This window comes from Bos indicus, chromosome 24, assembly GCF_029378745.1.
Source record: "Bos indicus isolate NIAB-ARS_2022 breed Sahiwal x Tharparkar chromosome 24, NIAB-ARS_B.indTharparkar_mat_pri_1.0, whole genome shotgun sequence".
NCBI classification, from domain to species: Eukaryota; Metazoa; Chordata; class Mammalia; order Artiodactyla; family Bovidae; genus Bos; species Bos indicus.
In genome coordinates, this window is record NC_091783.1 from 43,483,367 (window position 1) to 43,502,763 (window position 19,397).

Consider the following 19,397-nt stretch of genomic DNA (forward strand, 5'->3'; position numbering starts at 1 on the left):
CTAAAGGAAATCAGTCCTGAATATTCAGCGGAAGGACTAATGCTGAAGCTGAAACTCCAATACTTTGGCCACCTGATGTGAAGAACTGACTCATAGGAAAAGACACTGATGCTGGGAAAGATTGAAGGCAGAAGGGGATGACAGAGGATGAGATAGTTGGACGGCATCACTGACTCGATGGACATGAGTTTGAGCAAGCTCCGGGAGTTGGTGATGAACAGGGAAGTGCTGCAGTCCATGGGGTCACAAAGAATCGGACATGACTGAGCGACTGAACCGAACTGAACTAATTAGATTAAGTGCTAAGCTATATTTAACACATTTGGAATATGCCAACTCTGTAACAGACACGTAAAAGTCCTTCATTACTTGGGCTGTGTCAAATACTTTTAGTTTTTAAACGTGAAGATATCACAGATTTAGAATTTGTGCTAATGTAAACAGATGGAGCACAGAACTTTACCTTCTATCACTATGGTAGGAGGGAAGATGCTAAGAGAGGAAGAATGCATGTAACAACAGGATTAGCATTCACTTGGAATATTAAATACACACCTGGCAGAATCACAGGACTGAATTACAACCTACATGCATCTTTGATGTCTAGCTGGAGAATACCTTCTGGTATAAACTGTGCCCCTCAAGGAAATACCAAATAACCATTCTCTTCCCCACTCTTAAACTGAAAGAGTTGTTCATATTATCTCCATATGAAAGAAAATGTTAAACAGTTTTAGTTTCGCACATAATTTATATGAAATGTTTCTGCTGGATTGAACCCAAGACCTCCGTAAATATTACACGTCATTGGCCAACAGGAAAAGCAAAGATCTTGTTATAGTAAATCACTTATACTAGTGTTCTCGGAAAGATGATGTCAACAGTCACTTTTTTTTTTAAACAGTCACTTCTTTTTTTTAAGTTTGATCACTCTTTAATGGTTATGTGAGACAGCAAAAAGTTCAGCTATATAATTAACAAAATAAAGTCCATATGCCTCCCAGATAACACCAATCAGAAGAACAATGCATCCCTAAAATTCAAATTCCCCTAAAATATAATCCCAAAGGAATGTGTTTCCTCATGTTGTAATCTCCATAAGAACACAAACAGAGACTAATCTTATCTATTCCACAAGTGAAGAAGCAATTTGCAAAAGAAGCAAGAATCCATAAACGCCAAGTCTCCCCTCAAAGGGAGTTCCAGCAGGTCATCCAGACCCTTCCATAAGCCAAGAGAAAGACTTCAGGGGGGTTTTCAGGACATCTGACCCCTGCCTTCTGGACTCTGCACTGGATTCACTGTTATTTTCCCTCCTGTATTACTCTACACCTGGTGTCACTCCAGGTCATTAAATACAAGAGTCACATACCCCAAGAAGCACAGATGGGGTCCCCAGAACCCCGGTTCTAAATGGTGGGGAGCAGCAGGTCACTATAGAAACGGCACCCCGGAAAGGAAGGAAATCCTTGGCAAACTCTAGCCATTTAGAACTGGCTACAAGTTTTTGAACCTATGTTTTTGCCTCAGGACTAATTAAAAAAAAAAAAAACCCTATACTTATATCATTTTAATTCTTCTGTTCCACTAAAAAAGATTTTTTAATAAAAAATTAAACTCATGTAACTTTTTGATTCAGAAGAGAATCTGTGCAGAGAAAAAAACATGAGTTTTTTGTGTTAAATTAACACTGTCTACAAAGTAAGTATACACATTTCAGGAAGTGAAACTTCAAAGCCTTTTTATGAGGAATTGTGACTCTATGATTTATATATTCTCTAGCAATGGTAACAAAGACAAAGCCTCTTCTTCCCTGAAGACTCAGTCACCATGTGGTCTGAAATACCTTTGAGGGTGACACAGGTCCCCTGCCCGAGATCAATGTCTCCTCTCCCTGCCCATCAAGTCTGGTCAGCCCCAAATCTGTGAAGAGTTCACTCCAAACCAACCTCTGACTTTTCAGGAAAAAACCCGGGAAGTGACCTGCTCTCTCCTCTCCCATAGAAGCTGATTCTACCTAGGGACCTCTGAGATGAGACTATCAAAAGCCAGAGTCCACGGACTTCCTGGGGGTCCAGCAGCTAAGACTCCACACTCCCTAAGCAGGGTTTGAACCAGTTTCGACCCTGGTTGGGTAATTAGATCCTGCAGGCTGAAACTAAGAGCCGGTGCAGCCAAATATACATTAAAAACAAGCAAACAAAAACTAAACATCCAAAACAATAGAGACACATAGCTTCGGGGCATCAGCAAGGAGCAAGCCCACAGCACCTCCTCCTCATTCTAAGTGTACTTAGAGTGTTACTCCCTCTCCCCAGTCACCTACAGGATCCAGCAAAGGGAGAAAATGAACATGATTCAAACTGCATGAGAGGCCACAAAAGCAACCAAACCACACTGCACAGGAAATCTGATTTCTCAACATCTAACACCACCAGCAGCAGGACGACCAAGAACACATGCTTTCCTGCACAGTGGCATCATCGTGGGGGACAAAGAAACGCACGCCCCACAGAACCACGGCCCTCAAGTTAGATTAGGCAAACTTCCGATGAAGAGTCCCCAGGCCTCCCACCTCACAGTCTGTTTTCTGAGAAATGGTTCCATCTGTCAAGAAATGACTGGCTCGAGCTGCCTGAGCTGACAACACAGATCAGCTTCCTCTTTCAATACTGCCACAATGAGCTCTTTCTCCCACCCCACCCACCTCCCCACCCACAGTTTCACCCTTTTTCATTATTGTAAAGACATCTCCTTCTGGAAAGTCTTTCAGGTCAAGCAGGAAGGGCTCACATTTATGCTGAGGCAGACATCAGGAATAATTAACAGAAATTGGGCAGAAGACCAATCTCCCCGCAAGTCAGGCTCCATTTTCAACCAGGCATAGGGTGGGGGCCTACGTTTCCAATACTGATTTCCATACTGCATGGTAATTCCCTGCAAATGAGGCAAGCATCTGACTGCGTCAGCTCCCTTCAACCCTACAAGGAGAATGCTGTGTGCTGTGTGCTTAGTCGCTCAGTCATGTCCCACTCTTCAAGACCCCATTCCAGGCAAGAATGCTGGAGTGGGTTGCCATGCCCTCTTCTAGGGGATCTTCCCAACCCAGGGATCAAACCCAGGTCTCCCACATTGCAGGTGGATTCTTTACTATCTGAGCCACCAGGGAAGCCCAAGAATACTGGAGTGGGTAGCCTATCCCTTTGCCAGGGGAATTCCCCGACCCAGGAATCGAACTGAGGTCTCCTGCACTGCAGGTGGATTCTTTACTAGCTGAGCTACCAGGGAAGCCCACAAGGAGAATTTTCGAGGACAAGTAATATGAACTTTCCCTCATGAATCAAGCAGTGAACCAAAAGCAGTTGTTTCCTCTGCCCCCTCTGAAAAAAAAACCCTGCTGGCTGAATGGTTCCTTCTCTGACAATATAACCAACCACAGTCTGGGCAGGACCCACAGGATACACCTGAACAGCTCACTTCCTCCACCCTAGCCTCCAAGCTGAGATGTGAGCATTTCAGTCTCCACTGCACCCTAGAGAAGCAGGAGCAGAGGCCCAGAGGTGCCCTTGAGCCCCCTAACCCTGCGCTGTCTCCCACCCTGCTCCCTGCCTCCACCTCACGCACACACACACAGTCACCCTTCTGAACACCTGGCCCAGGACTTCTCCTCTCGTGGAAGGTCCCCACGTGCATCCCTTCACCAGACAATCTGCTCTCTATACTGACCACCTTCCACACCCCTCAACACATATGCTGGAAGCCAGACAACCAGGACAGAGACATTACATGTTCCACAGCCTCCAACCAGAGGCCAGCTGCTCACACGTGTCCATCTCTCCATCCGCCGTGACTTCAAGTTCCTAAACTTGACAGAACAGTGTTAACTGAACATTCTGCCTCCACACACCCCCAAACTGAAAAGGGCTCTTGAATCCACCCCCAGAGTCTCTGGGATGGAAACAGGACTTGGGAGGTGTCCTCACAAAATGGGTGAGATTCCCAATGCAGCTCGATCATGGACACCTTCCCCATCCAACACCACACAGGGGTCTGGCACAGTCATGAGCAGCTCACCACTTCCTTCAAACTCGTACTTCTCCTCAGAGAAAGAGCCTAAAAGTTGAAAGGGAAAGAGAGCGGGGGAACGGACTTCTTCCCTTTCCACCCACAAACCCAAGAGCACCCGGCAAACCTCTCAGACCAAGTATGCATGCCCCAGCCCCTGGAGCCCATCCATAGTCCCCAGAGCTCACCTGCTCAGAAAGGGGATGGCAATGAGCAAGACAATCAAGTAAGTTACCTGTCACACAGCAATAAATCCTCTGGGAAAAAGAGTCCCTGGGAGAAAGAGCCCCATAAAAGGGAGCTGCGTTGGGGGGGTGGAGGGGGGCACTGGGATTCTGAACAGGGTGGTCAAAGTGGGCCTCGCCATGCACTGACACTTCAGCAGAGACTTGGAGGGGGTCAGTCACATGAATATTTGGGTTGAGAGTACGCCAAGCACAGAGACTGAAGACTACAACAGGTACGGGCCTTCGGTCCGGGGACACAACAGACTGTGCCACCAGCCCCAAGAACAAAGGGAAGAGGAGCCCCTGCAACTCAGGTTCAGAGTTAAGAAATCCTGAACTGATTCATTAGCCTCAACTCCTGAATCCAACTATCACAAAATGGGAAATCTACTTCCCTCTTCTTAAAGCAACTACCAGGCACAGTATCCAACAATCTAGGCTACCAAGTGCTCAAGCATTGTTTATACAATAAACTCCACAAAATGTTCATATTCAAATTGCTAAGTTGTGGTGGAATCTTTTTAGAATGACAGATCACTAATTCAGTTCAGTTGCTCAGTCGTGTCTGATTCTTCATGATCCCATGGACTGCAGTACTTGGCTGTCCATCACCAATTCCTGGAGCTTGCTCAAACTCATGTCCATTGAGTTGGTGATCCCATTCAACCATCACATCCTCTGTTATCCCCTTCTCCTCTTGCCTTCAATCTTTCCCAGCATCAGGGTCTTTTCCAGTGAGTGAGTTCTTCTCATCAGGTGGCCAAAGTATTGGAGTTTCAGCTTAAGCATCAGTCCTTCAAGGAATATTCAGGATTGATTTCCTTTAGGATGAACTTGTTTGATCTCCTTGCAGTCCAAGGGACTCTCAAGAGTCTTCTCCAACACCACAGTTCAAAAGCATCAATTCTTTGGCACTCAGCTTTCTTTATGGTCCAACTCTCACATCCACACATGACTACTGGAAAAACCATAGCTTTGACTAGACAGATCTTTGTTGGCAAAGTAATGTCTCTGCTTTTTATTATGCTGTCTAGGTTGGTCAGAGCTTTTCTTCCAAGGAGCAAGCGTCTTTTAATTTCATGGCTGCAGTTACCATCTGCAGTGATTTTGGAGCCCAAGAAAATAAAGTCTGTCACTGTTCCCACTGTTTCCCCATCTATTTCCCATGAAGGTACCAGATGCCATGATTTTAGTTTTCTGAATTCTGAGTTTTAAGCCAGCTTTTTCACTCTCCTCTTTCACTTTCATCAAGAGGCTCTTTAGTTCTTCTTTGCTTTCTGCTATGAAAGCATCTGCGCATCTGAGATTATTGATATTTCTCTCTGCAATCACGATTCCAATTTGTGCTTCATCTAGCCCAGCATTTCACATGATGTACTTTGCACAGAAGTTAAATAAGCAGGGTGACAATATACAGCCTTGATGTAACCCTTTCCCAATTTGGAACCGATCAGTTGTTCTATTTCTAGTTCTAACTATTGCTTCTTGACCTGCATACAGATTTCTCAGGAGGCAGGTAAGGTGGTCAGGTATTCACATCTCTTTAAGAATTTTCCAGGGTTTGTTGTGATCCACAAAGTCAAAGGCTTTGGCGTAGTCAATAAAGCAGATGTTTTTCTGGAACTCTCTTGCTTTTTCGATGATCCAACGGATGTTGGCTATTTTATCTCTGGTTCCTCTACCTTTTCTAAATCCAGCTTGAACATCTGGAAGTTCATGGCTTATGTACTGTTGAAGGTTGGCTTGGAGAATTTTGAGCATTTCTTTGCTAGCGTGTGAGCTGCGTGCAATTGTGCAGTAGCTTGAACATTCTTTGGCATTGCCTTTCTTTGGGATTGGAATGAAAACTGACCTTTTCCAGTCCAGATCACTATTAAACCTCCCTACTATGCCAAAGCCTTTGTGTGGATCACAATAAACTGTGGAAAATTCTTCAAGAGATGGGAATACCAGACCACCTGACCTGCCTCTTGAGAAACCTATATGCAGGTCAGGAAGCAACAGTTAGAACTGGACATGGAACAACAGACTGGTTCCAAATAGGAAAAGGAGTACGTCAAAGCTGTATATTGTCACTCTGCTTATTTAACTTCTATGCAGAGTACATCACGAGAAACGCTGGACTGGAAGAAACACAAGCTGGAATCAAGATTGCTGGGAGAAATATCAATAACTTCAGATATGCAAATGACACCATCCTTATGGCAGAAAGTGAAGAGGAACTGAAAAGCCTCTTGATAAAAGTGAAAGAGGAGAGTGAAAAAGTTGGCTTAAAGCTCAACATTCAGAAAACAAAGATCATGGCATCTGGTCCCATCACTTCATGGCAAATAGATGGGGAAACAGTGGCAGACTTTATTTTTGGGGGCTCCAAAATCACTGCAGATGGTGACTGCAGCCATGAAATTAAAAGACGCTTATTCCTTGGAAGGAACCTAGATAGCATATTGGAAAGCAGAGACATTACTTTGCCAACAAAGGTCCATCTAGTCAAGGCTATGGTTTTTCCAGCGGTCATGTATGGATGTGAGAGTTGGATTGTGAAGAAAGCTGAGCACCGAAGAATTGATGCTTTTGAACTGTGGTGTTGGAGAAGACTCTTTTTTTTTTGGGGGGGAAGACTCTTGAGAGTCCCTTGGACTGCAAGGAGATCCAACCAGTCCATCCTAAAGGAGATCAGTCCTGGGTGTTCTTTGGAAGGAATGATGCTAAAGCTGAAACTCCAGTACTTTGGCCACCTCATGCGAAGAGCTGACTCATTGGAAAAGACTCTGATGCTGGGAGGGATTGAGGGCAGGAGGAGAAGGGGACGACAGAGGATGAGATGGCTGGATGGTATCACCAACTCGATGGACATGAGTTTGATTGAACTCCAGGAGATGGTGATGGACAGGGAGGCCTGGCGTGCTGCGATTCATGGGGTCGCAAAGAGTCGGACATGACTGAGCAACTGAACTGAAATATCAGCAGGTGAAACTATAACTGACTTGAGGAGTGAAGTAACTCAGCAAAACAAGAGCTCAGAAAGCTCCAGGACCTTTTAGTAGAGGCGACTGGAACAGTATGGTCAGATGAAACAGTTGTCAGGGAGGTGTGTTGGGGGGGTGGTACCTGGCCTCTGGGGTCTGCTCTGTTCCCCGCCCCCCACCAAAGGACAATATGAAGTGGAAGTAGTGTTCGTGGACACCCTTGTTTTGTCCTCAAGTTTTAGAAAATGTTTGTAACATGTTATCGTTAACAGTGACGTGGGGCCTCCCCTGTGGTCTAGAGGCTGACTCTGAGCTCCCCATGAAGGGTGCCCAGGTTCGATCCCTGAGCAGGGAACTAGATCCCACATGCCACAACTAAGACTCAGCAGAGCCAAATAAATTAATTAAATTTTTTTTTTAACAAAACACAGTGATGTGACTGTTGGTGTCATCTCAAGTTACAGAACTTTCCTTCTGTTTGATATATGTTTTGTTCTTAATCAGGAGCAAGAATGGACTTTAAATAATCTTTCTCCATCTATAAGATATTCATATGGCTTTTTCTCTTTTACCTTGTTACTAAGATTAACTACATTTAAAGACTGTCTAATGCTAAGCCACTCTTGTATTCCTAAAACTAATATAGATATTGCCATATTCAGTTTGCTAACCTTTCTTTAGGATGTTTACATCTACATCCATGACACAGGTACGCATGTAACTTTTATTCCTCTTACTAAACTTTTCTGCTTTGGACATCCAAATTACCCATCTAACAGCCTCACAAAAGGAACTGGGGAGTATTCTCTTTCTGTTCTCTGGGAGAGCTTTCATTATTATAAGACATGCCTGTTAAAACAGCTAGTCTCAGTGAATTCTCAATGCAAAATTGTTTATTAATTAATTTAACTTATTTAGCTGTCACAGGCCTCCTTAGACTCTATTTCTCCTTTAATCTACAATGGTAAATGCTATTTTTCCAGGAGTCTGTTCTACTTCTTCTAAGTGATCACATTTATTGCCATAATTGTTTACAGTAGTCTAGCTTTTAAAGTCATTTTACATCTGTATTTTGTTCCCCTTTTCTCCTAATACTATTTATATGCATCTGCCTCTGTCTGGTTTTTGTATATTTGTGTTATTTTTCTTATTCAATCTTGCTAGTTGATTAGTCTTATTAAGGAACCAACATTTGATTTTATTTGGTCCTGTGTATGGTCCCATTGATTTCCATTCTGCTTTTATTTTTGTATTATTTCCTTTCTGCCTTTTTTTTTTTTTTTTTTTTTGGTGTTTATCCTGTTACTTTTACTCTAAATTACGTTAGACAGTTAGCACTTTAATTTTCAACCTTCTGTTCTAATACAAACATTTAAAACAGTATTTTTTTACAGTACTGTTTTTGCTGCTTTATGCAAGTTTTGCTAAGTAGATTTTACCTATTGTTCATTTTTAAGTTTCCATTATGATTTCATCTTGACCCATGAATCACTTAGAAATCTTTAAATAAATCTCCAAATTTATAGGAATTTTTATCTTTTTATTAATAATCTATAATTTAATCGCATTACGGTCAAAGAACATGGCCTGTATGGCAGTAATTCTTAAACTGTGTCAAGATTTACTTTTACAGCCTAGTCAATGGTCCATCTATTACAAGTATTCCATGCAGTCTTAGAAGAATGTGAATTCTCTAATTGCTAGACATAAGGTTCTATATTTTTCTTATTAAATTAAGCTTAACTGTGCAGTCTAAACCTTCCACTTCTTTACTATTATTTTGCCTTAAGAAATCTGTGAACATAGAATTATCAATGTCTTTCTGTAATCCTAGTCATTTCTGCCTTATATATTTACCTGGAGACTATTAGGTGAATACAAATGTCACAGCTGACACTGGCCTGTGCATTCAGAGAAGCTATGCCATTTCTTGAGATCTTTTTGTAGGAGGTGGAGAGCACAGAAAGCCTGAATCTTTTCCTTACTTCCTCCCCACCGAGTAATTTATTTAAAACGTGTGCTTAATGAGAATCTTGTTTTGCAGCAGTAAGAAACCATGGACTGTCTAACCTGCCACACAACTGGAATCTGAAGTCCATGTGTTACTTTAAATACTGAAGGATGAACCTTGAGGACATTATGCTGTGAGGAGTAAGCCCATCACAAGAAGAACCACTGTATGATTCATTTTCTGTGAAGCATCTAAAGTGATCAGAGTCTGAGAAAAGAGGAAGCAGGATGGTGACAGCCAGGGGCTGGAGGAGGGGTGGCATTTCAGCCACACAAGATGACAAGACCTGTGGTCCAGCAACATGCATACAGCCACCAACATGGGTGACAGACACCTAAAAACTGCTAAAAGAGTAAACTTATGGTATGTGTTTTTATCACAAAAACAACAAACAAAAAACTATTCTTTCATGGCCAGAGAAAACAAAAGGCTGGGACTTCCTCTTATATCAAACAGTAAACTGGGATTTCTATGTGCAAAGCAAATAGTGAGGAAGATTTCAGAACCTGGCAGCTGTCTCTGACAGTACAAATACAATCCTCAATGTGATTACTACAACCTCTATTTTCTCAGTCAACCACCTTTCTGCTCATCTCTTCTACAATCACCTCATGGTTAACTGAGACAAATGAGGCATCTTTCAGTCACAGCAATTACATAAAGACTGTGGACTTCTTAAAATTCTATTTCAAAACACCCCTCTTTGAACATGCATCTCATATTCATACCTCCAAATGTAGTTTCAAGCTGGATACATAACAATTGTGTAAGGAATTTGTTTAAAAATACATTTCCAGACTTGGTGAATCAAAATTCAGAAAGATCTAAAACTCTGAATTAAGAAAAGAACCAATTCTTTTCGATTATTTGCAAACATCATTGTCTGCTTTGCACTCAGTATTATCTTTTTTTCCACATGAGGTATTATCTATTTTTATTTCCTGTATGGATGGGAAAAATAAATGCTGGTTTAAAATAGACTATTTTATTAAAAAACAAAAGTTACTATCTTAAAAGCCGTCCCTAACTCCCCAAGCAGAACTGAGCACCTCCCAACACACATAGCATAGCAGGTACGAACCCCCACACCGCACATATACGGTGAGCGGGCAGGGTGTGTGGACTTACGGTCCTTGCACACAGAGCAGGCATAGAGCTGGTTTTCAGTACAGGTTTTCTGAACAAGGCAACAACCATACAAGTCTATGTATGGAAATGATAGGATGACTTTCAATCAGGACAGGTTTGCCAGCACCACCTTAAGGGCTTTTAAAAAACACTTCTTCTGTCATCTGGATTTAGCAGGAGTCCCCAGTCTTCCCTGGTGGCTCAGATGGTAAAGAATCCGCCTGCAATGCAGGAGACATGGGCTTAATCCCTGGGTTGGGAAGATCTCCTGGAGAAGGGAACAGCTACCCACTCCAGTATTCTTGCCTGGAGAATCCCATGGACAGAAGAGCCTGGAGGGCTACAGTCACTGGGGTTGCAAAGGGTCGGACACAACTTAGAGACTAAACAACAAGTCACCAACCAGACATGGGAACTGAATGGGAGAGAAGTATGAGTTTCCAGCTGCAGCAAGTATGTGGCTAGTGGTCCAGTACGAATATGGGGTATAAGGTAGAAAGAGCAGGAGTAGGGCCAGGACTGAGGGATGTGGGAGGAATCCTTAGCCTGAGGTGGCCACGGGACAGCAAGACAGAGATAGGTCACAAGAAGTGGGTGAATGGGTCTGTATCTGAGGAGACACAGGCTGCAGACAAGATCCGGGGCCATAAGCAGAAACATGGCAACTGAACTCACACAAGATGGGAGAGGGAGCAGGAGGGGCAGACAGACAGAGCCCTCAAGTTGAAGACAACTGAGGAAAGAAGCTCTGAACAGGGGTGATCACCCAGAGGAGTGACAGCAAAATTAAGACTGACGTGAGGAAGGAAGGCATGGCTGCCAATGTCAAAAATCACATAGGGATAAGAAAAGACAATGGCAGAAAGTCCCTCACTGCAAGAGAAAACCAGAGAGTGAACAGCACTTCAGAATAAAAGTTTCCGTAGGGAGGCTGGGGTAGAACCAGGGGCTGAAGAATACGTGGGTGATGAGGCTGGACAGACAGACTGTGTGATGCATTCTTCCAGGACTGTATGTACATGTGTGGGCACACACGTGCCTGTGTCCACGTAGCTGTGGACACAGCTGGACTAAGTCACAGCTGCAATGGATATGGGGGATGACATCAGAAGACACTGGAGCACATGTGAAAAATAAAGGAAGAGAGTTCTTAGAAAGAGGCTGAAGATGGGAGGAAGAGTGGTGCTGTGATGGCAGACAGGGAGGCCGGGAGAAGGCCCTGGGCACAGACATGCCCAGCACCCAGGCAGCTCGGAGGACGCCGCCCACGCTCGCCCACTGAAACCAAACTCGGGGAGTCCTGTGGCCAGTGAAGCTGCCTCAGGCAGTATGTGAAGGAGGCCTGCTGCTACTGCTAAGTCGCTTCAGTCGTGTCTGACTCTGTGCAACCCCATAGACGGCAGCCCACCAGGCTTCCCCGTCCCTGGGATTCTCCAGGCAAGAACATTGGAGTGGGTTGCCATTTCCTCCTCCAATGCATGAAAGTGAAAAGTGAAAGTGAAGTTGCTCAGTCATGTCCAACTCTTAGCGACCCTATGGACTGCAGCCTACCAGGCTCCTCCGTTAACGGGATTTTCCAGGCAAAAGTACTGGAGTGGGGTGCCATTGCCTTCTCCGGAAGGAGGCCTCAACCAGGACAAAAATAAAATCACCTGAACACATTTTAAAAGCCCTGATATTACAACTGTTCACAAAACCATGTATGTGTGTACCCACATGAGCACAACGGAATCGAAATCCAACCACTGACAGATCGTGCTCAGGACAGGAAACCACCAGAGTGTGTGGCCTCGTGGGAGGAGAGCTTGATCTGTACCTGCAGGATCCAACTGAATTTAAAAGGACACACATTTACACAGACAAATACCAAAAGGATATAAACCTTAAAGTTTTTAAGTCATGAGAGTTTTCCCTTTACACATTTTTATGTTTTAAAACTTTTCTATAGTATGCACATACTACTTTTTCATTTTAGGCAGAAAAAGCAAACTATATGAATAAATATTTAAATACTTATAAAAGCTATAGAATAATATGAAAAGTATATAGATATATATGAGTACACATACATATATAATTATGATTATTTTGAAAGAACAAAAATCAAGTGGAAAAAAAAAGGTTGGTAGCAAATACATAGAGTAAATGGTGGCTGTGTTGAAAGAGGAGGTAATTACAGGCAATTTCCCCTCCTTCCACAATTTCATACCTCAAAAGTTTTCTTTAAAGAGCGCGTATATATGTCGATACAAAAAAAAAAAAAAAAACCCACCATGCTCATCAACCTTGACCCCAACATTTTCTGCCATGTCCTGTGTCCTACAACAAACCAGCACACACACAAACACACACACACACACACACACACACGCGCGCGCGCGCCACCCCGCCATGAGTACTTACATGGGCTCACATCTCTGTATCTGTTTCGATTTCTGTTTTCAGGGAACTTGGCCACTCTATGAGGATAGTCATGGGACTCACTGCGAATTTCCTTAAAATAACAAAAATATATTTTAACATTTCTCTTAAACTTTATATAGCAAAAAGATAGTTTCCCAGCCTGTATAAAATAACTTTCACTGAGCACTTAGGACATGCCCAGCGCCTCTGTCAAGTCTCAGCACACCAATGGAAACACTGTCTCCCTCACTGTGTGTGTCAGGGGAACAGGCTAGGGGCTGAATGATCTACCAGGTCCACGGAGCTGACAGCCTGGGACCCCAGGGCTGGACACAGCCCTTCAAGCAAAAGGCTCTGTTCTCACACACGTGCACTGCACTGCTCTGCTGTGCTCACACCCACAGCCACATTAAACAGTTCAGGCAACTACACTGCAAAGAAGGAATCTCAGGTCACCACACCACACTCCAATTCCAACTAAACTCTCCAAATAATATCTGCCTATACTCCAGAGTGTCGATCTTAAAATTGTAATCTATTTTGTTATCTTCAAGCCATATAACTGTTACTTTATTTTGAGCTCCAGAAATATTCTCAAATCTTATTTTAGAGCCACAAATGCTCATTTCAGGACCCTTCCGGTTCTCAGCATTCCACAATGGAAGATTCTGTGCCACGATGCCTGCATGAGGCACTCAGCGACGTGGCGTGTCTATCATGACCAGCATTTTTTCCCCACGTGGAACATTACCCTAAGAAGTCAGGTAAAAATAGAAGCATATCCCCTCCCAGAAAAGGAGTACACATTAACAGCAAAGAACAATTTGGGCTTCTGCTCACACTACTACATGTAGAGAAACAGTATTTTAAAAATTAGGCACTAAGCAGTTTTGTAAATTAAGCATAAATAAGTTTATTCAAGATTTTCCCATGCCTGCCTGCCCCCACCCAACAGCCCCACGACAAGTAACTTTATAGCTCATCTTTTTACCCACTGGGCGTTCCAACAAGAATTGGGAACAGAGACCAACTCTCAGTGAAAGGAATCACAGCCTCTTTGTGTAACAGGAAAGGGGGTGCATCATATGCTGGTGCAGCCCTTCCGGAAAATGCAATCTGCCATACACAAAGAAACAGAAACACACACACTACAGTCATTGCCACTGACTTTGTTTGGTAGCTGGTTCTGAATTTCTCAATATCAGGAAACAATAATAACTCTATCTCCTCCTTAACACTTCACATTTCTAATTCATACCTCGTTTCCTTTTTTTAAAAAATTTTTTAATCAAAGGATAATTGCTTTACAGAATTTTGTTGTTTTCTGTCAAACCTCAACATCAATCAGCCATGGGTATAGATAGATATATCCCCTCTCTTTTAAACCTCCCTCCCATCTCCCTCCCCACCCCACCCCTCTAGGTTGATACAGAGCCCCTGTTTGAGTTTCCTGAGCCATACAGCAAATGCCCCCTTGGCTATCTATTTTACATATGGTAACATAAGTTTCCATGTTACTTTTTCCATACATTTCACCCTCTCCTTCCCACTCCCCATGTCCATAAATCTATTCTCTATGTCTGTTTCTCCACTGTTGCCCTGAAAATAAATTCTTCAGTACCATTTTTCTAGATTCTGTAAATATGCATTAGATATTTATCTTTCTCTAACTTCACTCTGTATAATAGGTTCTAGGTTCATCCACCTCATTAGAACTGACTCAAATGTGTGTTTTTATGGCTGAATAATATTCCATTGAGAATATTACTCTTGAGAGTCCCTTGGACTGCAAGGAGATCCAACCAGTCCATTCTGAAGGAGATCAGCCCTGGGTGTTCTTTGGAAGGAATAATGCTAAAGCTGAAACTCCAGTACTTTGGCCACCTCATGTGAAGAGTTGACTCATTGGAAAAGACTCTGATGCTGGGAGGGATTGGGGCAGGAGGAGAAGGGGATGACAGAGGATGAGATGGCTGGATGGCATCACCGACTCAATGGATGTGAGTTTGAGTGAACTCCGGGAGTTGGTGATGGACAGGGAGGCCCGGTGTGCTGTGATTCATGGGGTCGCAGAGAGTCGGACATGACTGAGCTACTGAACTGAACTGAATATTCCATTGTGTATATGTACCACAACTTCTTTATCCAGTCATCTGTCAATAGACATCTAGGTTGCTTCCACGTTCTTCTTATCTAATTGCATTGGCTAGAACCTTCTATTCAATGTCAAATAGAAATTATTTTTTTCTCTGATTTTGGAAGAACTACTTCTAAGGTTTAACCACAAAGTGTAATATTTGGTTTAGATTTCTGGTCAATATCCTTTTTCAGGTTAAGAAGGTTCCCTCAGTCTCCAGTTTACTGAATGCTTCTTTCATCATGATTGGGTGCTGAATTTTATTCAGTTTTCCCTGCATTCATGGAGATAATCATAAGTTTTCTCCTTTAATCTGGTAATGTGCCGACTTACAATAATAGATTTTCATTTAGATATGCATGGGCATGCATTTAAGGTTTCTCCATGTCTTTTCATGGCTTCATAGCTCATTTCTTTCTACTGCAGAATGATATTCTACTGTCTGGTCATACCATTATTTTAAGATGTATGCATCTACATATTTAAGTTGACCTCTAATTTTCTTGTCCCATACAATTTATTCAGTTTTAGTATCAAAGCTCTACCAGTCCCATACAGACTATTACCTTTCAGTTTCAAACACTTTTCCATGAAAGCATATTGTAACAAACTCCTGTGACTGAGTGAAAAGAGAAAAAAGCTTCATTTCCACCAATTAAAAAGTTTTAAAATGTCAAATAGTAAATTTTATATGTAAAGCTAAACATATTCAGGTCTAGGCTGATATCTGTATAATTTCAAACACTACATGAAGAGTTGAAACACTATAGAGTACAAGTAAATTTATATTCCAAGTTAGTAACTGATATAAAAGAAAAACATGAAAACTACCAAAACACGCGTTTCTGTTGACAGCTCTTCTGCATCAAATGCAGAGAAACAGTTGACAAAAATATGAAATTTTAACAACAGGCAGGAAAGGAGAGTGAAGAGATGCTCAGACATGCTGCTGCAGGGGTGTAAACTATTGTAATGTTTCTGTGAGAACAATCTGATATGGTTATAATTTGACCCACCAACTTTACCTCCAGGATTTATATCACAGTCACACACCAGTGTAACAGGATGTTCACTGTCGTTAACAGTGGACATCGGCAGCAACCTCAGGGCCCATCAGGAGTGACATGGAGGTGAGGGGAGGAAGGGGGACAGGTGGGAACCAGGAAAGGGACACAAGCGCTACAAACATGTGCGTGGGATGGTCTCGGGCACACAGATGTCGAGTAGCTCCCACCTCCATCCACGCAGACACAACTGTGCCTGAGAACACAAGGCACACTTCTGGAAGGAGTCAAAGCATTAGTAACTTGTGGGGAGGAAGAGGAGGGTCAAGATTTATATCGTTGTGTTGTGCTGTGCTTAGTCACTCAGTCGTGTCTGACTCTTTGCAACCCCAGGGACTGTAGCCCTCCAGGCGCCTCTGTCCATGGGATTCTCCAGGCAAGAATACTGGAGTAGATAGCCGTTCCCTTCTCCAGGGGATCTTCCCAACCCAGGGATCGAACCCATATCTTCCGCATTGCAGGCGGATTCTTTATCATCTAAGCCACCTTCAGAAAAATATAGGTAACAGGACACTCCATGTTCCTACCAGTGAGTTTAAACATTTGTTACCACTTTTTGCCATATTTGTTTCTAGTCTTTTTTAGGAAAGGAATAAAGCTCATTGTATACAGCTTTTCTCTATCCTGCTTCTCTCTCTTCTATGGTAACCCTCCATCCTTTTAACTGTTTTTTTACTGGAGACCTTTTGAGCCATTTAAATTTTTAACCATATGTTCACATATTCTTCAGTTTATATATTACTGACGCTTTAAAATAAACTAGCTAAAATACAAATAAATACTAGTATAATATCAGTCTTAATGCTAATGTGTAGTTTTAAAATCATATCAAAAAGTTGTTGCAACCCACAGACTGGGAGAAAATAGCTGCAAATCATACATCTGATATGGGATTAAAATTCGGTGTATGTTAAAAAAAAAAACACCTCATACAACTAAAAACTACAACAAATTTTAAAAAGGGCATTCTACCAGCCCTTCCTCAATACCTCTGTTATGCTTATACAACTATTTTTCACAGTTAAGTCCATGTGTTCGCTGCTGTTTCCAGTTTTTTTCTTGAAAAAACTTTTTTTGTGTATACTGTAATGAAACTGCTGATATGACAAAAGAAGAAAAAGGCAAGGTCCCAAGTATTGGGGTATGGAAGTGATCTTAATGTACAAAACACCAATTCAGTCACTCAGTAATGCCCGACTCTTTCCAACCCCATGGACTGCAAATGTACATGTACAGAACACCGTAATGTACAAAACGCCATAAAACAGTCAAATGCTTGGGGTTAAGAAATACATTCGTAACAAACACATTTTCTCAATTAATTTTTTAAAAAAGAATTCTACAGAATCTAGTCTCTCAAACTTCCAAAGCTATCATTATTATTTGTTCTCCTTTACCTTTAATTTCAGTGCATTTAGAAAAAAACCCTTCCCCCTTGTGGCTCAGCTGGTAAAAAATTCGCCTGGAATGCGGGAGACCTGGGTTCAATCCCTGGGTTGGGAAGATCCCCTGGAGAAGGGAAAGGCTACCCACTCCAGTATTCTGGTCTAGAGAATTCCAGGGACTATACAGTCTAAGGGGTCACAAAGAGTTGGAAACAACTAAGCAACTTTCACTTTCACTTTCCAGCACTTTAGAAAACAGCTGTAGAGGTATATACTAGCTGCTTGCTCCAATAGACTTTTTCTTACTAAACGTTTCTGAATGTAGTTTTTTGACTTACAACAAGCCCAATTAAAAAGCTTGTATTTCCCAAACTCCAGTACAGCTAAGAACAGTCATGGGGCAGTGCTCTCTGGCCAATCAGTGGGAATAAGCAAAAATCACTTGGTAGGCTTGCAGGAGAGTTGTGAGCAAGAGGGCTGGCTCATTTGAGCACAGGCTCTGACGTGGGGGTGGCAAAGGGCAGGAGCTGTCCTGTGACCCTACGGTGACAGCACATTCTGAGGAAGGTTAGGCAGAACGAGAAGAGGGTCACAGATGGCATGATGGAGCCACAGGAACAGGCCTGGACTCCTATCCCAAAAGGAAGTCCCCATTTGTTAAGTCAGCTGTGGCTTGATTTTCTTTTCTTTTCCGAGCAGCTAAAGAACAGGTCTCGTAACTAATACAGACAACAGTGCCAAATCTCAACAGTAATCAGATCTGACACTGAGAACAGATTTTGAGGACCACCTAAAACATAAATATCAATATCCTCAGATATCAGGGAGAAATATCAATAATCTCAGATATGCAGATGACACCACCCTTATGGGAGAAAGTGAAGAAGAACTAAAGAGCCTCTTGATGAAAGTGAGAGTGAAAAAGTTGGCTTAAAGCTCAACATTCAGAAAACTAAGACCATGGCATCCAGTCCCATCACTTCATGGCAAATAGATGGGGAAACAGTGGAAACAGTGGCTGACTTTATTTTTTGGGGCTTCAAAATCACTGCAGATGGTGATTGCAGCCATAAAATTAAAAGGAAGGAAAGTTGGAAAAGGAACTTTTTCTTAAGTTTCCTTCCTTAATTAGAAGGAAAGTTATGACCAACTTAGACAGCATATTAAAAAGCAGAGACATTACTTTGTCAACAAAGGTCCATCTAGTCAAGGCTATGGTTTTCCCAGAGGTCATGTATGGATGTGAGAGTTGGACTATAAAGAAAGCTGAGCACCGAAGAATTGATGCTTTTGAACTGTGGTTTTCGAGAAGACTCTTGAGACTCCCTTGGACTGCAAGGAGAGCCAACCAGTCCATCCTAAAGGATATCAGTCCTGGGTGTTCATTGGAAGGACTGATGTTGAAGCTGAAACTCCAATACGTTGGCCACCTGATGCGAAGAGCTGACTCATTTGAAAAGACCCTGATGTTGGGAAAGATTGAAGGCAGGAGAAGGGGATCACAGAGGATGAGATGGTTAGATGGCATCACCGACTCAACGGACATGGGTTTGGGTAAACTCCGGGAGTTGGTGATGGAAAGGGAGGCCTGGCATGCTACGGTTCATGGGGTCACAAAGAGCTGGACATGGCTGAGCGACTGAACTGACTGACTAAGACATAAAAATAATTTTTAAGCACTTTGTGTACACAATAAAGTACTTGGTGTTTCTCAAAATGGGGAGGGGAGGGGAAGCGCTAAACCACCCCCCAGGTCTGCTATACTCAACACAGTATCCACTGATGTCCTCCTGCTGAAACATCCCCCTCCCACCACAGACAGAACCATGAACTGTGGCCCTAAGTACCAACCAAGGATACTTCTGTCAGTGGTAAACCTGTTAACCTGAGGTCTCCCGACCCCCCAGAGTGCTGACAGCGGGCTGGCTGGCTCTGCTGTGGGGTCGCCTGTGCCCAGCAGGCCATCTAGCAGCAGCAGACCCTCCCCCATCTGTGACCAACACACCCA

At 42.8% G+C, this 19,397-nt stretch overlaps 1 protein-coding gene across 6 annotated transcripts in view; it reads right to left on the reverse strand.

The window, feature by feature from the left end:
* The window catches only part of PTPN2 (protein tyrosine phosphatase non-receptor type 2), an 86,360-nt gene that overhangs the window by 52,862 nt on the left and 14,101 nt on the right, over nt 1-19,397 (reverse strand). For all 6 annotated transcript variants that reach the window (XM_070778976.1, XM_019986808.2, XM_019986809.2 and 3 more), the window contains exon 2: nt 12,804-12,894. In XM_070778976.1, the coding sequence (XP_070635077.1) occupies nt 12,804-12,894 (91 nt within the window). The remainder of the gene's footprint in view (nt 1-12,803; nt 12,895-19,397) is intronic.